Below are 27149 nucleotides of genomic sequence, written 5' to 3' on the forward strand. Positions count from 1 at the left end.
TTACTTAACTTGCATACGCCTCAGTCTCCCCGTAAATAAACGGCGATAACGATAGCTCCCATCTCACAGGGTTGTTGTAAGGGTTGAGAGCCAGTACGTGTAAAGGTCTGATAAAGAAAAAGTGTTATCACTTACTCTACTCTTAAGTATAGATTCCCAAATAAGTGCTCCTTCCCTATGACCTTGAGGTCCGGTTCTATTTTCATCACTCTATTTGAAAGAGTAGGTGGTGGGCTCGTTCTACGGGGGGCTCTTCTTTTTAGAGAACCGTGGGAGAGCAAAACCAAAACGAATCTGAAAGCAAAAGCATCTTCAGGCCGGCAACTTTCGCCTAGTTTGACCCTCTAGGCTTCCCGTTCCTTATTCCTCAGCACGCACGCGCAGGAGCCAGGTGCCCTTTTCGTCTTCCTGCCTCTGTTACTTTGACAATGGCGGCTCGCGCTGTGGGGTTGTTGGCCAGTTTACCCCTATGTGCTCAGAGAAGTCAAGTGCTGCGTCCTATCCACAGGCTTCTCAGTTGCCCAAGAACTGTGGCCGCAGAAATTAAAAGAGAAGAGCAGTCGTCGGGGAGCGTGGAGACAGGTGATGGCGCCGTGTCCTCGGTTTGCTCTGTAGCCGCGACCCACCGCGGGCGAGGGAAGGGGGAAGAGACTGGGATCGCGGCCGAGCGCGTGGCCTGCGGACACGGCCGAGGAGCCTTTGGCAATAGGGTGAGGTTGTGTCCCATCCTCCTCTAATCTCACTAGGGGAACTTAGAGCCACCCGCTGCTCATGGTAGTAGTGGGGTGTGATGTTAATTCGGGGAGGCCTGTGCACAGTAACGAAGTTGTTTAAATCTTTGTGAAGTTCAGGCCACGAGCACAGTTTGCTTATATTTTATACTTTGATAAAATACAGTGATAACGGTGATGCCACATATCGGTCAGTTGCTTCATTCACAAATGTATCTGATTTACAAGCTGTTGGAGGACGGGTGTATTGAAGCATTAATGAGTAACAGTATTCCCCGCTTCCGAATGTAGGATTCTGCCTGTGAAAATTATTGCCTTTTGCTTTATCCTTTTGGCCGTTTTAGTAACCTGGTAACGGGTTTGCATTCACTGGAACAGGCTGCCGACCCGGTGACGTTCTAAATTTAGATGCTTCTTTGCGTATTATTGAAGCCCTGTTGTGACCCCCCAAGAGCTGTATCTTCTGTACAATTTTTAAAACAATCTAGCAAAAAATGTTTCATTGTCTCCACTTAACAGGTGTAGAAAGAGGCTAAAAGAACCAAGCACCTTGTGTAAGGTTACATATCGAGTTAATTTAGATCTCGAGTGAAGTTAATAGGCAAAATGTTTATTACTACCATTTCTTGGAGCTGTAGTTTGAAGAGAGAAAATTACTTCTGGTGGTAGTTTTATAGTAGGCTGAACAAGTAAAATGTTGCCTCCGAAAGTAAATGGTAGGATTTTTCTTCTCCCCAGACTGTAAATAAAGGGTCGTATTGACAGGGAGTGGAAGTGTTACTAATATGACTTTTCATGGAAATACTGATTGGATTGTTTTTGGTAGAAGCTGCTTCTGTTAAAAATTCTTAAGTAACTCTGAAAATTTGAGTAAGAATTCTGCCAAAGAAGCTGTTTTAATTTAGCATCTGAATAGTGGTTTAAATTTGGGAGTATTTTCATATGCTCTTTGAGAAAATAGAACTCTGTAAAGTTGGTATGAAAGGAGTTATTACTCGTTTATAGATGAGAAAACAGGCTAGTCCAAGTGGCTAGCTCAAACTTATCCATCTATTAAGTAGCAGTGGTAAGGAAAAAACCTGATTCCAAGGCTGTACTCTTCATTTAGTACAGCTTTGTTGTCTTTGTTAGAAAATGTGTTTCATTTTGTATCATATAACTGGCTAAATATACAGGGACTCTTGTGGTGTGCAACAAAATCATCATTCGAATTTCTTTTCCATTTTTAAAAAGAGAAGGAAGTAACTGCACCTAATACTCAGAAGCATAAAATTTTATCATTGGAAGGAACTTGGGAAATATCCAGTTGAGGTTTCCATTTAATGTGAGAACTCATTGGAAAACATTCCCAGTAATGTTTTCTAGTAACAAGGAACACACTATTTCATAAATCAGCTAATTCCCTCTTTTGGTTGGGTTCTGATGGTTTGAAAATGTTTGTAATGAGCTAAAATCTACTAATTTCCCATTTCCATGTTAGTTTTGACATAGCTTTCATTTGAGTAGTGGAAAAGAACCCTGATTTTAAGAGTAAGAATATATAGTGTATATAGTGTATTATACTCTTTGGGATGCAGGTGACAGAAGCTAAGTCAAATTAGCTTAAGTAGAAAGGGGAGAATGTACCAACCCATGTAACCAAACTCCAGAAAGAGCCAACTGCTTTAAGGTCAACTGGGTGGATATGGTCAATGTGCGGTAGTGTTTTCTTCAGCTGTTTTTTGGTGGCCTCCTTATCTCAGATTCTTCTGCATGGAGGCATGACCACCAGCAGCTTCAAGTTTACATGCGTATAGCCTTTTCCAAAGGGAAGAGTAAGATAATCTTATACCTAAATTTGAAGAATTCTGAGAAGGAGCTTTTGATTGATCACACCCCCACCTCTTGGACCAAGAGGAGCTTTCCAAAATAGTCTGATAATCTTAGTCTCTCCGAGGGGATGAGGGTCAGTATCCTAGGTAGGATAACAATATTGACAGCCCCCCACAACCTCGTAGAGTGGTTTCCTGCCAGCAGGGGTGTGCTATCACTTAAACAAGGGGGACAGAGGCTAGGCAATCAGATAACAGATAGCAATCTAGAAGATGCTATCCAGCTTATTAGATATTTGATTTTGTGCAAGTTTTTTTTTTTTTTTTTTTTCTTTTTTACCAGTAATGATAACCTGCTCCATCACAAAGCTTATTCTGAGATTTGAAATAGAGCGTATTTGTAGAGGCTTGGAAAACTGAAGTGCTGCATGAACAGAGGGTTTGCTGTTAAGAGTTGAAGACAGCATTCGGGTTCTCATTAGTTTTCCTCCAGACTGCAAATCCCGCTTAATCTACAGTAATTCTCTGTCAGCTTCTAGACCTTTTACCACTCCTCGCCAGGTGGTCTCTGTTTCATCAGTATCCTTCATATCCATTATGGCCACAGTAGAACATATACTTCGTACGTGGCCTGACCAGTAAATAGTAAAGAAATGCTGTTATCCCTTGAATTTGTGTTTTTAAGAACATTTGTTTCCATGAAGTTTGGAATTTTATAGATGTATATATATCTGTTCATTCCCTGTGCACATCCCAGAGGTGAAGACGTCGCTTTGACTCATTTTGAGCTTTCATCAAATCAAACTTTTGGGCCTCTTGTATGCAACTGCTGCTAGGTTAATTTTCTTCCCCATTATGTCATTGTGTCTTTATTTGTTTTTTTTAATGTGTATTTATTTTGAGAGAGAGAGAGAGCGAGCAATCAGGGGAGGGGCAGAGAGAGAGAGGGAAACAGAGAATCCCGAGCAGACTCCGCACTGTCTGCACGGAGCCCGGTGTGGGGCTGGAACTCATGAACCTGTGAGATCATGACCTGAGCCGAAATCAGGAGCCAGGCACTTAACCGACTGAACCACCCAGGTGCACCACCCAGGTGCCCCGATGTTGTTTTCGATTTTAAGTGCAGGACAGTATTTAGTCTTAGTTTTTTTTTTTATTAAGTTTATGCTTACCAGATTATGTCATCAAGACCATTGAAATTGAGTCTGTCATAAAATATTAGCACTTACTACTTTTCAGTCTCAACTTTGTGTTATTCGTAGGTTTGATAAACCTTTTATGAGGGAATAAATTTAAACTTCCTGAACTTTTTGTCTCCCCTTCACAACTTTGTCCTCATCATTTTTACCTACTGTTGTTCAGGCCAGAGCTGTAAATACTTTAGACTGTACTGTACCTCTCCCAGCTTTTTAAGCAGATTTCTTCATCTTTTATCAGACTTCTCTATCAATCTTAAATTCAGTCTCTCCTCTTTCTTAGTGATCAGCTGCAGGGATATACTTGCATAAAAATCAAAGACATCGTATGCAGATGATATTGCCGTATTGTTTGTAATAGTGACAGGAGGTAAACCATCTGAATATCAGTAGAGAATTGGCTAAACTGTGATAAATTAACAAGAATACTTACACAGTTACTTTTTTTTTTTTTACACAGTTACTTTTAAAATGAGGTAGACATATACTGATACAGATATCCCCAGTGTATTAAATTTTTAAAGGCATATTATAAAACAATGTGAAATATGATTTTGGTAATTTTGTGTAAAAAATGTTTACCTGTGGAGAAATGCAAATATTTGTATATGCCTTAAAAATGTATGAAAACATAGGTACCAAACTTAATGGTTGAGTGTTATTGGGGGCAGAGAACTAGGGAAGGATTTATACTTAAACTTTATAAAATGTAATAATTTGACTTTACTTTTACAATAAGCATTTAGGCAACAGTCTGGACTCCGTAAAAATCAGAGACAAGAATGTGTAAGTGGTAGTTACAAAGGGAAAAGTGGGTGAGGTGGTCTAGGCAGAGCCTACATCAAAAAAAAAAGAAGAAGAAGAAGGAAATAGGGACTAATTGGAAGGACTGTCAGTGGACTTGAGATCACAGTTAATAGTAATAGTCTCTGTCCTCAATATCTAGAAGACATATATTCTTCCATATTGTTAAGTTATTACAACACCGTGAATTACGTTCTTTCACAGATGTTGAAGTAAGGTAATACGGAGGTGGAGGAGATACCTACCATGGGAAGTCAGAAGTCTTCGCAGACCTATGGGAGGATGAATGGGAGTGTTCGGGGCAGAAAATGAGAAGGTGGGCATTCCAGTCAGAGACAAGAAGATAGTCAAAGTTCACAGTGTGTGGGGTACCTTAAGTGAACACTGCAGAAGGAGGAAATGGTAGAAGGAAATGGTAGACATTGAAGAGGAGAGATGGGGCAAAATGCCAATAACTATCCCCATGATGTTGGGTTTAGGCTTGATCTTGAATGCAGTAGGGAAGCTATTGAAAGGTTTGAAGCAGGGAAGTCAAAGAATACGACTTTTTTTAAAAGATTGATTTATAAAGATCACTTTGGCACCAGAGAATGGCTTGAAAAGGAAAAGACCAGCGTGAATAAGACCATTTGAGGAATCTGGCTGTTGTGACACAGGCCTTGAAATAAGAGATTGATGTTAAAGAATTGGCATCCGGAATGGAGATGTGGACCCCTATTTAAGAGATGTATTTTCAGCATCTCGTACAGTGAAGGCAGGAATCAAACTCAGCATGTGTTTGAGCAGTTAGAAACGTGGGGTATGTCAGGGCTAAGAGTTCTGTGGTGTGCCACTGGAGACTGCCTCCAGGCCTTTGCTAACGAACAGGGTTTAGGGTACAGTGAGCTCTTACTGCATTAACACACATTTCTGTCTTGTCCATGAGAATGTCTTGGAGTTTGCTGAGATCAAGGTACAGTGTGTTTGCAGTGTTCCTTGATCTATCAGCTTTATAACCTTTTGAAAGGAGTCGAAAAGCATCTACTGATTTCCATGTTATCAGTTATATTTTCTGTACTATTTAATCTCTTTGGAATTTTTTGTGGGTATTGTTACCAGACTTGGTGGTTTATAATCTCTAGAATCTACCATTCCAGATATTTAAAAGAAACACTTTTAGGCCACCCAACTAGAAGTTACGTATCTTGGAGGAAAAAATATGTTGCTAAAATTCAGCATTTGGCTTTAATACACTCTTTACTTGGTGGTTGATTCTTCGTTTGTGGTCAGTTGATTATTAATATCTAATTCTTGACTGTTATAGCTCTTGTCTTCATTTCCTGTGATGGTAAAGCCCCCAGCCCTAGTTTGGTTTTGAATGAAAAAAGAAATTACCCCTATTTCTTTAGTAAAATTACCATGAATTCTTAAGGACAGCAGCTGAGTTTTAAATTGGTTGATGTACCTGTGATACACAACACAACATAGTTGGTAACGCACTGTTAATTGTTTGAGCTAGATCAAGACCCATGACAAAGAAAAACAACAGTAACTTACTTTAGTACATTAAAGTTATTTTTTAAGTTTATTTATTTATTTTGAGAGAGAGAGTGGGGGAGGGGCAGAGAAGAAGAGAGAGGGAATCCCAAGCAGGTTCCACAACGTCTATGCAGAGCCTGACATGGGGCTCGAACCCATGAACCCTGAGATCATGACCTGGGCCAAAACCAAGAGTCTGACTAAGCCACCCAGGTGCCCCAATACGTTAAAGTTCTAAACTTCATTCTCATTTACACTCAGGTTTATAATAATTTCTTTTAGGCTTTGGTATGTTACAACCTTGTACAGGTTTTATATGTGTGTATTTGGGGTAGTGTTAAACGGGTGATTTTACGTTCCTGATTTGGCTTTTAAAACTTTGTGGATATTTCTCTTTTCAGTGCTCTGCATTGAATATAGTAAATCAAAACTGGGAAAGTGGACAGTATTAGTGATAATTACAGGAGAATGGTAAATGAAAATCGAAAGTAGTGTAGCTTCATTCTTTTACAGGTGAAGAAGAAAGAAGATGAGATTTGGATAAAGTGGTTTTAGTCAGCTATAAAATCTGTATATACCTTATCAAAATATGCTTTACATTTTATATTTGTGTGTGTTTATGTGTTGGAAATATTGTCTCATTCGTAGGCTCTGAAGGCAGGACTCCCAAAAAGACATTCTCTGAGGTGCAGAAAGAAAGACGAGAACAGGCACAGCGAACCGTTTTGATACATTGTCCAAATAAAATCAGTGTAAAAAAGTTTCTAAAATATTTATCCCAACATGGACCTATTAATAATCATTTCTTCTATGAGAGCTTTGTAAGTATTTGAAAAACAGTCTGACATTCATGCTTTTGAAAGTTAAATGTTCCATTCATTATTTGCAGTATGGTAAAGTTAGATTCTCTTTTGATATCTTACATCTCTCTTTAAATTTCTTTAATGATCTTTTTATAGGAGAATAAAAATCCTTATGGCATTATTACTATGGGATTATAAGTAATTTATAACTGACTGATTCCATTATTTGAATCCTTTAAGTAGTCTCTTATCTTACTGATAAAGTCCAAGGGGAGGGGATTTTTGTTTTGCCTTTTAATTTTCTCTTTCATCATTGTTTTCAGCTTTTGTTGACTCTTACCAGTTTATAGTGTTCCTTTTCTTAATCTGCTTGTAATGATTAAAACCAGTGCTTGTGTTAGAAGTGTATCATTTGTAAATTTAAAAAAATCAATATTTTTTTAGTATTAACAATGATTGTTTGGAAATTTGAGCAAAAATGCTATTTAAAATATATCAGTCTGAGATGTGTTCTGTTTTTTCTTATGTTTTTGGCATAGGGTCTTTATGCTGTTGTAGAATTTTGTCAAAAGGAAAGTGTAACTTCACTGCAGAATGGAACTCGTACTCCAAGTATGGGCACAGAGGCTGCAATTCCATTCAGATCACGTGTCTTCAATTTAAAGACGAAGAATCCGTCAAACCCGACTTCAGAACAGTCACGTGTACAATGTAGTATTCATGCACCTCCTTCTAGCAAGAAGCTTCTTGAGTTACTTTGTTACGCAGAAAGTGTAAGTTTGTAGGTATACTTCTCCAATATCTAAAAATATGTGTGTGTGTGTTTGACATTATTTTCTTTATTATAGGTTCTTATAAAATATTCAGACTACAGAATATGTTGAGTGAAAAGTGAAAGCAGTCCTTCCCCACTCTCCTCCCCCACACTCTGCTTGTATGCCTGGCAAGTAACCACAGTCTTACAGAGTTTTCAGCCTTTGGACTATTCAGGTTTTCTTTCTTCAGTCAACATAATGGCATATAGTTGTACCTGGCATTTTTCTATAAATGTAAAAGTATCTTGGGGCACCTGGGTGGCTTTGTCAGTTGAGTTTCCAACTTCGGCCCAGGTCATGATCTCACAGTTCTTGAGTTCGAACCCATATTGGGCTCACTGCTGTCAGCTTGTTGGATCTTCTGTCCACATGCCCCCCCTGCCCCTGTCCCACTTGTGCTCTCTCAAAAATAAGAAGTATCTCAAAAAAAAAAAAAAAACCCAAAAAACCTCATTTCTGATTTAATCTATTTTTGCTGCCCTAACATTGTTTATATTAGTTTTGGCTTTATCAGTTCATGTTTTTGATCAAAGTGCTATTTTTTGTTTTGATTTTCTAATTTTAAAAATTTTATTTCTAACCTTACACATTTTCTTTACTCTCTGTTACTTGTTTTTCTTGATTTGAACACGTAGTTCAGTTATTTTCAATATTTTTTCCGAATATGGGCATTTGAAGCTATGATTTTTATTTTAAATACTCCAGTGCACAGTTTCAAAAGGTGATGTTTTTAACACCAGTTTTCTGGTGAAGATACAGGATTACTATTCTGAGGAGTTGAGGGATCTTGGGCCTTGGTTACCTGAAGCATTGCTTAGTTCTTGTGTTTCCTGCCTTTAACATTGGTTCTTCTTCCTCCCCAACTTTGTTTAAAATGTCTAGCTTTGTGGTTGTTTTGACCTCTTTCTGGAGCATTTTAACTACTTTCATTCTCCTGAAACAATACTTTATACATATTGCATAAGAAATGCAGTGGTTTTGATTTTTGCCGACGTCATCATTCCTCAGTCCTTTTTTTTCTTTGAAATTAATTTAACTATTTAACCCAATAAATGTAAAATATGCATTTCAGCATATAATCACTATACAGTTATTAATGAGATATTTTAGGTTTTTGTTTCAAAAAAAATCATCAGATCTGGTGTGTATTTTGCACATACAGCACAACTCAGATCACACCAGCTACCTTGTCTCCATAATCCTCAAAGACATTGTGAGGGATATTTTCTCAGGGTGCGTAAGCTGTGGGCTTGAGTGTATTCTATTTAAATATTAAATACCCAGATTCCTTGAGTAGGTTAGAGACTTGGGCAGATGATCCCCAGGTTATATGCAGACTGGTTGACTAACCATGCTCCGGTTGACCATTAGCTGTAGAGACTTAGTAACCATTTGCCGAATAAATGGATCATGGTCTGGACTAACAATTGACTCCTAAACTTGTTTCATCAGAATTACCTATAAAACATACCAAAATTTTGCTTACTGGCCCCAACCACAGAGATGCTGACAATTTAGTTGTGGATTGAAGTGCCAACATTTGTATTTTTATTTTCATTTACTTATTTTTTTTATTTTTCTATGGTTTTACACTTTATTATTATTATCATCATCACTCCTCAGTCCTTTTTAAAGGATATTTTTAAAACATCTGCTTTTAGGGTAGAAGGAAAAAAGTACATGTTTTTCAGCTCGGTCTCCAAAGCCATCGAATCTCTAGAAGTAAAATGGCAACTATCTTATGTGACCTGTACGTTTTTTATATGTTGCTGCTTTTGTTTTGGCCAGCTAGATAGATGATCAGCTGAACACTCTGCTGAAGGAATTGCAGTTAACAGAGGAGAACACTAAGCTCCGATACCTCACCTGTTCTCTTATTGAAGATATAGCAGCTGCGTATTTCCTGGACTGTACTGTCAGACCCTTTGGCTCTTCGGTGAACAGTTTTGGGAAATTGGGATGTGACTTGGACATGTTTTTGGATCTGGATGAAATTGGAAAATTCAGCGCCAACAAGGTAATTGTATTGCTTTAGGTCACTAAAAGTAATCTTTGGACTTAATAAAATTATAACTTGATTTCTAAACTTTAATAAACATTGTGGTTAAAGAATATGGTTTATTTGATATTAACTCTTTGGAATTGTAAAGTCTTTCTTCGTATTGGTGTAACGTAGAATCATTTTTTGTGACTATTCTACACATAATAAAATGATTATTTTTTCCATGGGTTCTGAAGTTTTTCCATTAGGCCAAGGTTATTCATTGTCTTACTCAAATGATCTGTATCTTAACTAATTTTTTTTAATCTGTGTGATCTAGTTATTGAAATATTTTGAAATCTCATGATGTTTGTTTGGTTTTGTTAATTTCTCCTAGGAATTCTTTTGATTTCTGTTTTGTTCAAAGGCTGTGTTAGCAATGTGTAGGTATATAGGTGTATGATTATTATATCTTCTGACTGGGTTCATTTATCATTAAATTATGTCTTTTATCTCTGTACATGCTTTTTCCTTAAATTCTTTTTTGTTAAGATGACCACTTGTTACTTCCTTCACGTATCTTTTGTATCTTCATTTTCAGCCTTTATACATGCTCTTGTATTTTGAATATCTCTGATGAATAGCAGATCACTGAATTTTGTGCTTTTACTCTGATCTTGAGTCTTTGAAGTCAATGTGTTTATTCATTATTACTGATAATTTTTGAGTTCATTTTTACTGTGTTATTTTTTATTTATGTTTTTCAGTGCTTTATCTTTGCTTTTCATTTCCTTTTCCTTCCTCCTATTGGAGTCCTGCTTTTTTTAAAAAAAATAAAGCTGAAGTACAGTTGACACAATGTGACATAAGTCTCAGGTGTACAGTACTTAAAAAGATCATATGTTATGCTGTCCTCACCACAAGTGTCTGTCTTGTCACATCTGTCACCATACAATGCTCTTGCAGTACCAGTGACTGTATTCTCTGTCCTCTACCTTTTATTCCTGTGGATTGCTGCTTTATTCCTGCCTCATCCCACTTTCTCCTCTTCGAGTTTGGAAATTATATATTCCATTCAGTTCTTATTAACATGCATATGTAACAGGTGAAGTGAACCAGTATCTCCGCCATTCTCCCACACAATATGAGGGACGCTTTCATTTAGTTACAACTTGGAAAAGGCTTCTGTGTGTTTATAAAATGTAGGTTTTTATAAACCTCTGTCTTCTCTTACGTATTTCAAACTAGGAATCTTCTCTATGTGGATGTCCAGTTGACACTTGAACCTACCATTTTGAAAATAAAACTTTTTTCATTCTTTGTAGATACTCTTGGTGAGTTTTTATGAAAGTGCTTAGGTATGTTTCACATGTTAATTAGTGGCATTTTCGTTTTCCTGATATTTGCCATCTTCTTTGATTCTAAGTTATCTCTCGTATCTCCCCCTTTATGTACATCCTCAAAGCTATAGTGGCACAGTTCCTTATAAACTCTCACTTAGATTAATGTCACAGTATGCTGTTTTCTACCTCATTTCTTGTGTCATGTCTTGGTTTTCCAATCTTTGGACCGTACTGGAGTTATCCTAAAAGACTGATTGGATCTTCTCACAGACATAGAATGGGTCTTCTCGTTAGTATAGTATTGAAATGATCTGTCTCTTAATTAATTTTAGTAACGATTTCTCATTATATGTCTTTGTCTACCCAGTGTTCCAATCACATCGTTTAATTACCAAATTATAAGGCACTTTTAGAACATGAATACTGGCTAATCTGTCTCTTCAGTGGGGAGTGCTCTTTCCCACTATTCCCTGACTGCCGTTCCCTGGTACTTTTCAAAGGCCAGTTCTTACTCTGCCTTCTTGACACCATCTTGATTTTTTTTCTTCTCAGAATTAATTACTCTTTTTTTTGTAGTATCTTGCTCATATTTCTGTCTCCAGATTCCTCCTGTGTTATGTTTAGTTAGCAGCTGATATATTCCTCCCACTATATCGTAAGCTAGGGCAGGGCAGCAACCATGTCTGTTCATTTTCTTATCCCACACAGTGCCTGGCATAACTCAATATGTTCTGCTCAGTATATACTTACTGAATTAAAGTAATACAAAACACATAAAAATGAAATGGATCATTCTTAGTAAGACTAACATGTACTTGAAATTGTATTAAATTCCTGGCAGGGACACTTAAGTTGTGCTAGGTTGTTTTTATTTTAAGTAAAAGACTTTGCTAAATAATCAAGGAGTGTAATAATATATTGTAATGGCTAAAGCCCGGGCTCTAGAGCCAAATTGCAGAAGAGTAATTCTTCTACTTACTAGCTGTGTGATCCTCGATAAGTTATTTTGGTCTTCTCTGTGCCTAGATTTTTCTAGCTGTGAGATTGGGTTGGTGCTATAGCACCTGGCTCGTGGAGTGCTGGAGGGCTTCATCGAGCTAATACATGTGAAGCACGTAGGACGGTGCTCAGTGTGTAATAAGTGTTCCAATGTTGATCACCATCAGCAGCCATATTACTAGTTATTTCATTATTATGCAAGTAGGAAACACTTTCCATTGGAGGCAGAGGTAAGCGTTGGAAACTTTTAGTTGGGTCTTAGATTTCTGAAATATAGAGGTATTCCAAAAAGATGTTTTCAAAGACAGTGCTCCAATCTCACTAAGCAATTTGATGTTATTTGGTGTATAGGTTTAACTAATGAGATGTATTATAAATGTGTACCTTGAAATATGTGCGTGTTTAAGATTATAATAGCTTTGCTACTAGAAATATTAAAAATGAAATGTAATGAAAACCAAAAGCACTTTTAAATTCATCTACTTCATGAAAGAGTCTCTTGGACAGCTTTGTGCAATTGTGCACTCTCCTTCCTCTCCTCTTGGTTTGTGTCTCCTTTGGCACATCACCTTGCTTTATAATTCTGGGTGCTTATTTTATTCAGTCTGAGTTGAGGGGAGTTAGGAAGAGTGTGTTAGACTCTTGTATGTCTTTTAGCACTATGTAGAATATTTTGTGCATCACAGGCACTAGAAAGAGATGATTTGCTAATGAGTAAGGGAAAGTTATTTAGCAACTAAATTGTAAACTTTCATGTTTCTTAATGTGTGAACAATGCTCACAAGTGAAATGTGCTGCCTAAGTTATCACAAATATCATTTTAGTACAAAATTTAAAAAAAAAATTTTTTTAATGTTTGTTTATTTTTGAGAGAGAGACAGAGTGCGAGTAGGGGAGGGGAAGAGAGAGGGAGACACAGAATCCGAAGCACGCTCCAGGCTCTGCCCTGACACCCCCCAGAGCCCGAAGTGGGGCTCAAACTTGCAAACCACGAGACTATAACCTGAGCCAAAGTCCGATGCTTAACCGACTGAGCCACCCAGGCACCTCAGTACAAAATTTTAAGCTAAAATCTTGCTCTTTTTCTAATAGGGTTTTTCTTTTTCTGATAGGGTTTTATGTATTACAGGATTTAGGTAACAGAAGTAAAAATTGGTGGCCAAGTCCTATCCTCTTCTCTAAATTATTGCTGTGGGCAAGGCGCTTACCTTGTGTTTTATTTTTATGAGATATTGGCATAATACCAGAGTAACTAGGAAGAACATAAAAATTTTTAAAAAATTTATCTGAAACAAAGAGGTGGCAGAGGAATAGCAAAATTAGTAAGAAATGTTTATTGATTTGGCCGTCTGAGAAATTTCTCTTATTTTTATTTGTTCGTTAGAGGAGAGTAATTGGGGGGGGGGTCTTATTTCTGCTCATTATAGATGTGCTTTTCATCATCTGCATCTTCCATAATTGCAGTGTTTTATTCCATAATGCAGTGTTTTATTTCTCTGTGGAGTGCATTTATCTAAGTAGAATTATCCCATGTGGTTATTGATCTCTTGCTTCTTATATCAGCCAGATTAGGCCAGGTTATGCTTTGGTGATAAACACCTCCCCAAACTTTGCACCTCGCTGTTAATCTCTTGCTAAGGCTGTGTGGCCAAAGCAGGTCAGCAGGGGCACTCTGCACGGGTCTCTTAAGCACCCAGGCTGAGTAGCTTTCACCGCCCGTGCCCATGCTTCTAGCACTGAAGCAGTGGAAAGGCACAGTGGAGAATGGACCACTAGCTTTTAAAGCTCTGCCTGGAAGTGACTTGTGAAGCCTCTGTTCGTATTTCATTGGTGACAGCAAGTCACGTGACTGTGCTTCACTTTAGAGGGGCAGGAGTGGGACACCCTCCTAAATGTCAGAAAGGCAATGCAGAGTATTCGGCCAATACCTTCTGTAACTTCACATTCGTACCTATAGTTTACAGCTAGTTCTAGTTTCTAGACTGGAACTCAATTATTGCATTACTCAAATCTGTTTTTCTCTGGTGTCATTTTCACTTGTTGCCTCAGCGATTTTATTTTTATCTCATTTGTAGTGAAAATCTCATTATCTCCTTTCTTCTGAGTACTTCTAACCCTTCCTTTGCATCTGAGTCCAACACAGCTGATACTAGTCTGATACTAATCTCCCAATTCCCCCTTTTTTTTTTTTCTATCCTGAGAGTATTTCACCTCAAATCTGTCTCTTTCTTCTGGTACTGCTTTATCCTGATAGAAGATGTTTCTTTTTCTTTACTTTTCTGTTGAGTAGTTCTGTGCTCTATTTGTTGGTTATTCTTGTTTGGGTTCCTTCCCATATAAATTGGTGTGTGTTTGAATTTTAAAATCGAATAGACCAGGGAACCAGAAGTTACTAAGATCTTTTAACAAAAGGACTAAGCTAGATTTTTGAAATTTTGATGCTCTTAAAGGAAATCCATTTTTTTTCTTCAATATAAAAGTTTCCTAGTTTAAGAAAAAGCTTGTCTCGACAGAAATAAATAGAGAAAGTACAACATGTTTATTTCTGGGGATTGTTTGTATACATGTCACACCTGCATATTTTTTAATGTCTTTTTTTCTGATTATGGAGTAATAGTTCCAGAAATGTATAATGTAAATATCTCTGATGGTCTCACCACTTGCAGAGGTAACTACTATGAATAATGTAATGAGTTTTGTTCTGAATTTTTTTCCTCTGCAGGTAGAAATCCTTCTACCTTTTTATAATAAAACCCTTTATCTTTGCAGATTATAACCTGATTTTTTTTTCCAGTTAATAGTGTCTTGGCAGTTCAGTCTACTGCATCTTTTTCAGTATTCCACTAAATGAATGTACTGTAATTTGCTTAACGAGTCCTTTATTTGTTTAGTAACCACATGCGAAGTAACCCCGTTTGAGCTAAAGCCGACCCACGAGTCCTTTATTTGTTAAGACAGTTAGGGTGCTGTCTTTTATTCCCCTCTTAATTGTCAACCGTATTAGTTAATATTCTTTGCTCATTCACAGATACCAGCTCAGACTAGCTTAAACAAAATTTTTAAAAAAGTAGAGGAAGTGTCATAGAACCCAAGGCAAGGAATGTGAATGAGTCTTAGGAAAGAACCAGAACTAGGAAGTGTAAATTATCAAGAGTACATGAGGTACTCAGTTTCTTTCCACATACTTGCTTTATTTTTCTTTCTTCCTTTCCCTTCCCCCTCTCTACACACCCATTGATTTTTTTTTTAAAACATTTATTCATTTTTGAGAGAGTGTGAGCGGGAGACACAGAATCACAGAGAGAGAGGGAGACACAGAATCTGAAGCAGGTTCCAGGCTCTGAGCTGTTAGCACAGAGCCCAAGGTGGGTCTTGAACTCATGGACTGAGAGATCACGACCTGCGCCGAAGTCGGACGCTTAACTGACTGAGCCACCCAGCCTCCCTTCTTCTTTTTTATTTTTAAGTTTATTTGTTTTGAGAGATAGAGAATGCAAGCAGCGGAGGGGCAGAGAGAGAGTGGGAGAGAGAATCCTGAGCAGGCTCCCCACGGTCAGTGCAGAGTCCGACATGGGACTCGATCTCCCAAACCGTGAGATGATGATCTGAATGGAAGTCAAGAGTCAGACGCTTCACCAACTGAGCCCCCCGGGTGCCCCTTGAATGTGTGTTTTTTGTGTTTTGTTTTGTTGAAAATGACTTAGAGCTTTCTTCTAGAGACTTTATTTAAGAAATTCCTTCTTATTAAAAGCTCTCATTTACAAATGTTTTTATTGTTCAGACCTCAGGAAATTTTCTGATGGAATTTCAAGTGAAAAATGTACCTTCAGAAAGAATTGCAACTCAGAAGATCCTGTCTGTGATAGGAGAATGCCTTGACCACTTTGGCCCTGGTTGTGTGGGTGTACAAAAAATCTTAAATGCTCGGTGTCCTCTCGTGAGGTTCTCACACCAGGCCTCTGGATTTCAATGTGATTTGACTACTAACAATAGGTACTATATCTTTGTTTTGTCATCTTAAATGTGAATATCATAAGGTGTTAGCATAGTTTTTCTTGTACAGAAACAGTGGCTTTGGACTTTTATACGTGCTTTAATAATAACTTCAAAATTTTTTGAATACTTGGATTTAAAAATTGGAAATATTTTCTCTTAGATATATCTGTTGGCTTTTTGATATTCATAAATAAAATGTTAGGACGCTGTGTTTGAAGTGTTAACATACCTAACGTCATCTGAGAAGAACTGTTTCATTGTTCTCACCTTACATAGCGTGATACCATGAAAACACCTGTAACAGATCTTCTGTATGTAGTCATCTAAGTATACTTAGAAAATAAAGTAGCACATTGGGTTTGACCCTGAACCTCTGGGTATAGACAACTTAGGGTCCTAAACCCAGATGGTGTTTGCTTTGGATGGAAAGTGGGTCGGAGCAGCTTCAGTCTGTATAAGTGTTTTCCTTAGCATATTTTCATTTTATTATCCTAGCAGCCTGTTTCCTTAAAAAAATGGGGTGCAAGTGACAAGTTCTTTCCTACTCTGACTCCTTATCATTTTTGTTCTTAGCAGGGAAAACTCCTCAATGCAAGAGTTGAAGTCAGAACTGTAGTGTCCTCACTGCATGCATTAGATTTCACTACATTATCTGTTAGATAATCTGTACTAACAATAGATTCAGAAAATCCATTCAAGAGCAGTTTTGCTTAAACTCCTGCTCACGAACAAGGCAGTGCTAAGTACTTCTGAATTTCTCTCAAGTAGCCCAAGGGAGTAAAAATAAGTATACATACTGCGTTTTCTATCATTATTATATTTTCTGTATAGCATGTGTGATAGAACAAAATGGCATCTGTGTCTGTAGCAGTGTTATTTTTATTGTCTTGTTGGGACAGGTTTTTAAAAATTTGTTCCAAAATCTTTCAGGTTTTTATATTCCTGCATTGTTTCTTTATATCGAATACCTGGCACTATTTGACATTTATTTGCAACTTAATTCAGATTCATTTACATAAAACATGTAATCACCTTGAATTTCTAATTTGCAATTTCTTCTGTTCTCTGTAAACTCGGAGGAAGGAAATGTTTTGATACTTCACAGTTTGAAGTTGATACCGTTAATGGTTTTGTGCCCTCTGTCGGTTCTTTGGGACATTACAAGACATGTTTTGATCAGTAGGAGCTTAACTTTAAAATATTTCTGATTAATAATTTTTTGCATTGTAATTATGACTAGGAAGCTTTTTGAAAATTGGCTCTAAAGGTCGGTTTCTTTAAAAGACATTTTATCTTCATAGGTTTTGGTTTTTATCAATGTTAGACGTATGTAATTTTGCCTGAGTTTTAAGACATTTATACTCTTGATAAAATTAGTACAGTGTTTTCCTTGCTTGCCAAGAACTAGATAACCAAAGCATGAAAGTCAGGTGTAGAGCCTCTCACTTACTAATGTGTCTGTCTTATCGATAGTTACTAAAGAGCACATCTGTAGCGTTTCTCTTAATTAAGTCATGTTTAGGAACTTTGATTTAAAAATTCTAAGTTTTACAACTACATTATGATTGTCAACATTTAAAGAATATTTTAGTGGTAATGAATGTGTTTGATAATCAACCATTCACATTCAGTTTTATGTTGCAAATACATAATGCTTCTGATTATCTGATCATGGTGTTCTGAATACACTCAGAAATGGTAAGATATTTACATATGTTCCCAGATATGTGTTTTATTCTAGTCTGGAGCCATAATTTGGTGGTTTGAAAATTCTTTTTTTTTTTTTTCTTTTGAAGGATTGCCTTGAAAAGTTCTGAACTCCTTTATATATATGGTGCTCTTGATTCACGAGTGAGAGCCTTGGTGTTCAGTATTCGATGTTGGGCTCGAGCACACTCATTAACGAGCAGTATTCCTGGTTCTTGGATTACAAATTTCTCTCTTACAATGATGGTCATCTTTTTTCTCCAGAGGAGATCACCCCCTATTCTTCCAACACTAGACTCCCTGAAAACCCTAGCAGGTAAGACTAGAAGCAATCTATTTTCTCTTTCTGATGTTTTAAATAATATAATTACCATGTGTTATCAAAGACATGTGTGTTTGTTTATTAGTCATATAATTTGTCTTCTGTATTTTTAAAACATTGTGAATCTAAAATTTAAGTGTTTTCTATTTTTTTAATGCCCACCAGGGGTCATGAGAGCAGAGGATTTGCAAAGCTGAGGTCTTTAGAATTCTGCCTTATTTGTGTCAGTTGGCAAGGTTGTTTACAATTATCATGAGACAGTTGGAGCCTCTCTCTTAGTTGACCAAGCCTGGAATGACATTGGGAAAAAAAAAAAAAACCTATGCTAGATACAGCTTCTGAGTGGATCATAGTTTCAGGATGGCTTTCCAAATCTGAACTTCCAGATGTATTTATTTATTTATATATTAAATATATATGTATATAATTATAGTTATATTTTTATATATATAATATACATAATATATATTTTTGAGAGAGAGAGAGAGACAGAGCATGAGCAGGGGAGGGGCAGAGAGAGAGGGAGACACAGAATCTGAAGCAGGCTCCAGGCTCTGAGCCATCGGCACAGAGCCCGACGCAGGGCTGGAACTCACAAACTGTGAAAACATGACCCGAGCCGAAGTTGGACGCCTAAGTGACTGAGCCACCCAGGTGCCCCCAGATTTATTTTTAAAGAAGCTAAACACTGTTCCATGATGTTTTAAAGATCCTAAATGTGGTTTTTAGTTAAAAGTTTACAAGCAGTCTTAGGTAAATTATTTTAAAATTATTATGTTATTTATGTCACAAATTATTTGACATTTTGGTAGACTGCCAGAAGAGATATTAAAGTATTAGAGTTCTAAATTCTAAACGGAAGGTGGGCACCTGGGTGGCTCAGTCGGTTAAGTGTCCGACTTCAGCTCAGGTCATGATCTTGCTGTTTGTGAGTTCGAGCCCCACGTCGGGCTCTGTGCTGACAGCTTGGAACCTGGAGCTTACTTCTGATTCTGTGTGTCCCCCTCTCTCTGCCTCTCCCATGCTCATGCTCTGTCTCTCTGTCTCTCAGTAATAAATTAACGTTAAAAAAAATTAAAAATTCTAAAAGGAAGGTAAACAAGGGATACACTGAAAATGTATATATGCTCTATCTTCTGCCCATCCTGTGTATTACTGCAGGATAATACTTCTAAAGTATATCCCTGAATCTTCCGTGTTTAAAATAACCTTAAAAGAGATTTTATTCCCTGTGGAGTAAACCTTGGTTTACTCAGCTTCGTATTTGAGATCTTCACTTATGGAGCCGTCCCTGATTTCCCAGCCCCTTCTCTCATTCCTCCTCTTCATGTGCTCCCACATTCCACTTGCTATGGTGATGACTCCTTGTATTCTGTCTTAGCACTTTGGTTCATGCTGTTTGTTTTTCTGCCTGGATTGTGACTTCTCTAAATTCTCTCATCTATGCCACTTTCTCTTATCCAAATTAGAAGTAATTCCTTCCTGTGAACGCTGTTAAGTACTGCATGGCTTAAAGTTGAGCTTTAAAAAAGCTCAGTATGATGGGTTAATGGAAACTGGGAAGTTTTCAAAAGGTAGGGTAGTAGTCACATATCTCACTGTTGAGGTTGAAATAGATGGGCAGCATCCATGGCTGTGCTCATCTCATTGTTTGGTGTCATTCATTCACTAAATATTTATTGGTGACTTATTCTACATCAGGTGTTATTTTTTGGTGCAGTGACGATATGGACGTTGTTCTAAGGTAACTCAATCTGGTAGACGTAAGACATACGTACACACACGCATTAAATATTAAATGTGGGGAGATCCTCACCAGTAAGCAACCTGTAAATAGTGCTTCCTCTTTAACCTTTGCTGTGTGCATTGATGCTTAAAACTGCCCTCATAGAGACCATTTTGGGAAAAAAATCATGGAACTTTTGGAGTTCAGCAAATAAGGAAAGAGTAGAATCTGTAGAAAGTAGGAAGAACTAAGGCAAGTTTATGCTGGGAGCAAACTATCCCTCACATCTTGATGGCTCTAGTCCAGTCTTACTCGTACTGCTACTCTTCCCAGAGTTGGGCCCTTGACATTCCCTTCCTGGGAACATTTTACTGCCTTTTCTCCTCAGCCCCATTTGTTTCCCACCAATGTACTTGTAACTAGCAGAGTGATATTCACAAATTCATCTCTGATTGTATTATTCTCTCTTGAAATCCTTCAGTAACTTTCTAAAAACTTTCTGCTAATTATTTTAGAAAAAGAATATGATCTATGGACACATTTACAGTATGTTGAGTTTTTATTTCAAATCTATTTTTTAAAACAGTTTAAATTTATTCACATCTAATGGCATCAAAACAGACAAAACTGATTTTGGAATTGTTTAATTTTCTGTTTTAAAATACCACATTGGTGGTTTAAAATTTTTCTGTGTTAGCTTTTAAACACTAAGTTTGAATTTGTTGTTGCCGTTACTACTCTGAAATTGCCAATAAATGAAATGAATTGTCAATAAATGAAAAAGCAAATTTAACAGAATTATTGCTACTTTTTTATCTTTGGTTTTGAAGTTCTAATGATATCTTGAATTTGCTATCAAAGAATTTTTCATAAGTGAATGTATATTAAGGATGTGGTGAGTATTTTAAGAAGAAGTTATCAAAGTTTCTTCTTCTGTTCATTTAAGTATTTTTCAAATTGCATGTTTTTTTACCCTTTCTGATTTTAACCAGTGGTTCCACATTGATATGTATTCACCAGTCTCTGGCCAAGAATGAAAACAGTGTTAGACCATGAAATAGTCAAAATCGTCTTGGGTATTCTATGATTGATGGGCTGAGTGAGTTAAGTCTTGTGTACATTTTGTTTCTTCTGAGTCGTGCCCCTCACTTGATATCCAAATAGAGGCTCTCAATTCTTATTTCTTAAAAAAGAAAAAATACATTTGCTTGCCTGTTTGTTTATTAATAAAAGGCGCATAAATTTGTGGAACACCTATGAGCACTTCTAGGACTTGATAAACCACTGTTTGGAGCTTAGAATAAGTCCAAACATTGTAGAGTTGTATTTAGGGGTCTCTTTGATCATCCTTTTCCTCCTCTCGTCTCACATTCACTTCTTTGTGCAAATCGGGAGCGGCAGCACTCTAAACTCCTCGCTGATCCTCAGATGTTTTGGTCTTTTTTACATCTCTGTCTTTGCCTAAAATTGCTTTCTCGCTACCTCCTCAGTTTACGTGGAGAACCTCCTCAAGATTAGGCCAGCGAAGAAAGAAGACAAACCGAGTCCCAGATCTCTCGTGTTAGGTCACCCCTGTCTGGCTCCCTCCCGCCTTCCTCGCAGGAGGTGGTGCTCTGGTGGCCTCCAAGTCCTTGGTGCACACCTGCTCGTTGACAGCTGTAACATAGCCGATTTATCTACCCAAGGTGGCCAGGCCTTTCTAGGGCACGCAGTCTCTGATTCATTTCTGCATCTTCTGTTCCTGGCATAGGATTGGGTCCATAGTGGAAGTTCAGTAAGTAGATTTCAGATGCTGGGTGAACATTATAAAATTGAAAACTTTTTGTACTGAGCATGATGGCAAGTTTCATGTTTTGGTTATTCTTGAATTTCTGTTTCTCTGTGTTTTTGTATAATCTCCACTTCTCCTCATACCCCCCATGTCTCTTATCGTGCGTTCTCTCCTTTTTTGGTTTTACTGTCTTTATTTCTGTGCTTAGTGCTTCGTGTGGCATTTTCCTTTTATAAACAGTTGTTTGATTACAGTTTTTTGTTTAGGACTTCTTTCCTGTGATGAATTAAAGGTTGGAGGAAGAAATGACTGGGTACGGTATTGTTTGTAGTGTTGATGCAGAAACCCCCGAATGGAAGAAAGTTTTCATTGGTAGCTCTGTGACTGACTGCCGAACAATTTCTTGAGTGCTAACTCTGTGCCAGGCATTTAGCTAAAAAATCTTACACACCATCTCATTCAGTCCTCCCAACAAGTCTTATGAGGCAGAATTATATTTTCATTTTATAGGTGAAGAGACTGAGGCGTTGAGAGGTTTTCTAAATTTCTTAAGGTAACTGAAATATAATACAGAAGTATGTGCGCGTGCGCACACACACACACACACACACACACACACACACACACCAATTTTGACCAGCTGAATACACCCAAGTGAACATCACTCAGATTGAATAAATACTGCAGAAGTACTGGTGTGTTCCCTCCAAGTCCCTACACATCCCCACACCCCTTCCCAACAATGGACTTGCTTTTACCTGTTTATGTCTGTTAGCTAAAGGGCATCATGTCGTGTGTATTGCTTTGTGTCTGGTTTCTTCCCGCTCAGCATTGTGTTGAGGAGACTCGTTCCTACTATTAGCATATTTGTGGATCATTCATGCTCATTGCTGTACAGTATTCTTTTACGTGAAGATACCAAAAGATATTTTTAATTCTATTTTTGATGGGTATTTGAATAATTTGTAGTTTGGGACTATTACAAGTAATTGCTCATATCATTCTAGCACATATCTTTTGGTGAGCATAGGTACTCCTGTCTTTCAAGTATAAACTAGGAATAGAATTTCTGAGTCTTAGGATTTGGGTATATTCAGCTTTAATAGACACTGCCAAACAGTTCTCCAGAGTGTAAACTCCCACAGGCGTTATGTACAGGTTCAAATTGCTCTCTGTCTTTGCCAACACGTGATACTATCTTGTTTTATGGTAGCTATTCCAAATGCACGCGTAGTGGCATCATGGTGTGTTTTGATTTTCTTTTCCCTAATGACATTGACCCCCTTTTCATACACATATATGTATCTGTCAGCTATTTGGGTATCTCTTGTGATGTTTCTTTCAGTCTTTTGCCTGTTTTTCTCTTGCACTCTCTCTTTATTTATTTAAAAACATTTTTTTAAGTGTTTGTTTTGAGAGAGAGAAGAGAGAGAGAGCACAAGTAGGGGGAGGGGCAGAGAAAGAGGAGAGAGAGAATCCCAAGCAGGTTCCATGCCGTCAGCACAGAGCCCGATACAAGGCTCATCAGTCCCAGGAACCCTGAGATTATGATCTGAGCCAAAATCAAGAGTAGGATGCTGACCTAGCCACCCAGGCACCCCTATCTGTCCTTTTTATTTATTTATTTAAAAAAAATTTTTTTAAATATTTATTTATTTTTGAGAGACAGGGATAGAGCGTGAGTGGGGGAGGGGTAGAGAAAGAGGGAGACACAGAATCCGAAGCAGGCTCCAGGCTCTGAGCTGTCAGCAGAGAGCCCGACGTGGGGCGCTTGAACTCAACGAACTGCAAGATTATGACCTGAGCCGAAGTCAGATGCTTAACTGACTGAGCCACCCAGGCATCCCACCTATCTGTCCTTTTTAAGGGATTCATTTGCAGGAATCCTTTATATGTTCTGCATACGAGTCCTTTGTCACGTGTTATGGATACATGTGTATGTCTTTATGTGTCAAATACATAACTGTGGTTCTCTTTTCACTGTCTTAATGATTGATGTTTGGTGAAAAGAACTATGATTTTTTTTTTAATGTTTATTTATTTTTGAGAGAGCGAGAGAGCGTGAGCAGAGAAGGGGCAGAGAGAGAAGGAGACACAGAATCTGACGCGGGCTCCAGGCTCAAAGCTGTCAGCACAGAGTCTGACACAGGGCTCGAACTCACAAACTGTGAGATCATGACCTGATCCGAAGTCGGATGCCCAGCCGGCTGAACCACCCAGGAGTCCCAAAAGGACTATGATTTTTAAAGTTCAGTTTTATCAAAGTTACAGATACACATAGTTAAATAGTTAAAGAGTAAAAGATTCTACAAATTTCATAACAATAACTTCCACTCTGAGCCTCTGCCTTCGAGTCATTTTGTCCTTTGTGGGCACCACTTTTTTTTTTTTTTTTTTCTTAAATTTTTTTTTTTCAACATTTATTTTTTTTTGGGACAGAGAGAGACAGAGCATGAACGGGGGAGGGGCAGAGAGAGAGGGAGACACAGAATCGGAAACAGGCTCCAGGCTCTGAGCCATCAGCCCAGAGCCTGACGCGGGCCTCGAACTCACGGACCGCGAGATCGTGACCTGGCTGAAGTCGGATGCTCAACCGACTGCACCACCCAGGCGCCCCATGTGGGCACCACTTTTAAGTCTTAGATGATCTGTTTGCTGTTTTAAACCATATTCTCAAAATAAAATGCTTTAATTTCTTTATGTAGTTGGGGAGTATAATTGACCTATACAACATTATATTGGTTTTAGGTATACAGTGTGATGATTCAATATTTGTATATATTGCAAAACAATGACCATGTTTCTTGAGTTTTAGTTTTAAGCATCATATATGACTTCCCTTTATGAAAAAAGAGGAATTATCTTCTTCCCCCTGTAGCCCTCACCATACACACGCCTCTTCCACCCCTCATATTCTGAATATGGCTGTAGCATAATTTTACTATGCACTTTTTTTTTAATGCTTATTTATTTTTTTTTGAGAGAAAGAATGTGAGTAAGGGACAGGCAGAGAGAGAGAGAGAGATAGAAAGAGAGAGAATCCCAAGCAGGCTCCATGCTGTCAGCACAGAGCCCAAAGCAGGGCTTAATCTCACAAACTGCGAGATCATGACCTGAGCTGAAATCAAGAGTTGGATGCTTAACTAACTGAACCACCCAGGCTCCCCTGCTTTGCATTCTATATATTATGACTATGTAAATGCTATTCCTGTTTAATCCATGGAGTAAACTAAAATTAATTTCCTTTCCTACCCAACTTTTTCTGTTCTTTGGAGTTTATAGTTTGTTTGCTTAGTTTTTTATGTGCTTAACATTACTTGAATCTCCAACTTGCTACCGGTTGTCTAAATCTTTTCTCAGAATAGTCAGAATCATCTATTATTCTGTGAATTAATTCTTTCTTATGTGGCCTCTTTTGTTTCTAAGTAGCTTTTTTCATTTTATTTCATTTTTTAAGTTTCGTGTCCTCTTAGAGGCCTTCTTCAGGTGTCTGATAATCTTTGATTTTCTGCTCATGTTTGAGTTGGAAACTAAAAAGTTAATTTGAATCTCTGAGCTTAGGTGGGGCTTGTTGACTCTGAGCTTCATTGTAGGGCAGTGTAGCTGGACTATTGCATTGGTGGGCACTTTTTATGTCACTTTCCCCAGGTCATTCCTCTTGAGCTATTCAGATTCCCCAGAGATGACTTAAAAAAAATTTTTTTTTTGCTTTGTTTTTGTTTTGGTCTGGAACAAAAGACCCAGTTACTAGCATGCTGTAACTTTGATATTTACTGTGCTTTTCTTCTTGCTTTTAGAACAATTTTCCCAACCACAGCCATGCCTTGTAACTCCGTGTGTAGATACCCTCTCTTTTACCCTCTCCAAGTACTCCAAAGTACTCTAAAGGTTTTCTGTCAGGGAAGAAGAGATCTGGGGGAGTCTAACTGCTTCTTTAACCAGGGAGCTTCCAGTCATGGTGCTTCCAGTTAGACCTGGTGTTTCTATTTCCTGAGTTGTTGGGAGAGAGCTCTGCCTTGTAGATCTGGTTTTTTCTTTGCTTTTTTTTTTTTTTTTTAAGTTTATTTATTTTCAGACAGAGAGAGTGGGGAAGGGAGAGAGAGAGAGAGAGAGAGAGAGAGAGAGAGAGAGAAGGAGAATCCTAAGCAGGCTGGGCACTGTCAGCACAGAGCCTGACAGGAGGCTTGATCCCACAAACCATGAGATCATGACCTGAACTGAAATCAGGAGTCAGACGCTTAACGGACTGAGCCACCCAAGGCGTCCCTTTTTTTTGGCTTTCTTTACTACTAGTTTAGGATTTAGTCTTTTCAGAGTTCCTAAGTCTTTGCTACTTGTCCATCTGTTCTTCCACTGAAAAATTTTTGGTTCTTATTTCTTCTGTTCTCTGTCTTCAAGATTTTATGTCATTTTACTGTCAGTTCATAGGTGTTTTGGGAGGGGGTGAAGATAGATGCTTGTGTTCGTTTCATCACCTTCACCCCATAGCATGTGCTCATAACTGGTGTATAGGCTCCCTCCGAGGGAGGCTGAGTGTCACTGGAGCATATGGCATGGTGGGAGGAGCAGGTAGAACTTCACCTGTCTGTTGATTAGCATAAGTGATTAATAGGGAACAGTCTATATTATAGATGTACGTATGTGAAGAATAGTGTCTAAGTATGAGTCGCATTCTGGAGTTGAGTGAGCTACAAGACAATCAGTAAAGCTACTTTGAAACACGGATATAACCATAACACTTACACTCTTCTCAAAGTTACATCCAGGCACTTGAGAGGCAGTTGCTTGGATGTGCATTCTCAAAAAGGGTTCTGGCTGGGTGGGTTAGAAGGAAGCAAACTGCCAGTGTGTCTAATGTCTAAGTGTATAGGACTCCCTGCCCCGTATGCAGCAGCCTGCGTTAATTAGTACAGCAGGGATCACCTTTTTGCTTATCCCATTTAATTACTACTGACCTCTGGAAGGTTTGGACCTGTTAATAGTTATAATAGAAGCTGAACATAGTTATACGATTTTTAGGTATTCAAGTTTTGCTCCAGCTCCTCGTAAAAAACCAGGAATCGTAAAAGATTTGTTATCGAAGAAAAAAATAGTAAGCCTTCATATGAACTTTATGCCTGTTATGTCCCTAATACTCGTGCTTCTCAACTTCAGGTTACTTATTAGAAATGCATGTAGCTGGCACAATGTAGATTTTGCTCATTTGACCAGAAAGATTAATGTAAACAATCACACAACCCGTAGACAGGATTATCTGTACTGCAGCCCCTGGGTAAGTGCCAGTAGTGATCTCTGTGACTAATTATGAGTTATTATAATGTGGATATTAGTACCCTGAAAAAATGTGGGTAAGTTTATCGATCTGGCTGTGGCTGTGAGAACATTATTCAGTGAATTTCATTCGTCATGTGTACTCTGCTGAAAGAGTAATTGACGTACCAATCCGTGAGGGTCTAAGGTTTCCCAAGGAAGCCAGAAAATCAAATTTAGTAAATGTATAACCTTACTTTTTCATAGTTTTTAAGTTCACTTAAGGTGAAGTTGAAGGAATGTGTCATCAAGCTCCTAATGTGAGTTAAGTTGCTTATTACATGGCTATTTTCCTTACAACTGAGAGAGTTTGTAT

General features: G+C 37.9%; 1 protein-coding gene across 1 annotated transcript in view; it reads left to right on the plus strand.

Moving 5' to 3' along the window:
• The first annotated feature begins 390 nt into the window (after nt 1-390).
• Nucleotides 391-27149, plus strand: part of MTPAP (mitochondrial poly(A) polymerase) — a 32064-nt gene continuing 5305 nt past the window's right edge. Inside the window, exons 1-6 of the mRNA XM_015074793.3 lie at nt 391-582; nt 6709-6881; nt 7403-7636; nt 9471-9695; nt 15783-15994; nt 17794-18020. Coding sequence (XP_014930279.1) covers nt 429-582; nt 6709-6881; nt 7403-7636; nt 9471-9695; nt 15783-15994; nt 17794-18020 — 1225 coding nt within the window. The 5' untranslated portion in view covers nt 391-428. The remainder of the gene's footprint in view (nt 583-6708; nt 6882-7402; nt 7637-9470; nt 9696-15782; nt 15995-17793; nt 18021-27149) is intronic.

Source organism: Acinonyx jubatus, chromosome B4 (genome assembly GCF_027475565.1).
Source record: "Acinonyx jubatus isolate Ajub_Pintada_27869175 chromosome B4, VMU_Ajub_asm_v1.0, whole genome shotgun sequence".
NCBI lineage: Eukaryota > Metazoa > Chordata > Mammalia > Carnivora > Felidae > Acinonyx > Acinonyx jubatus.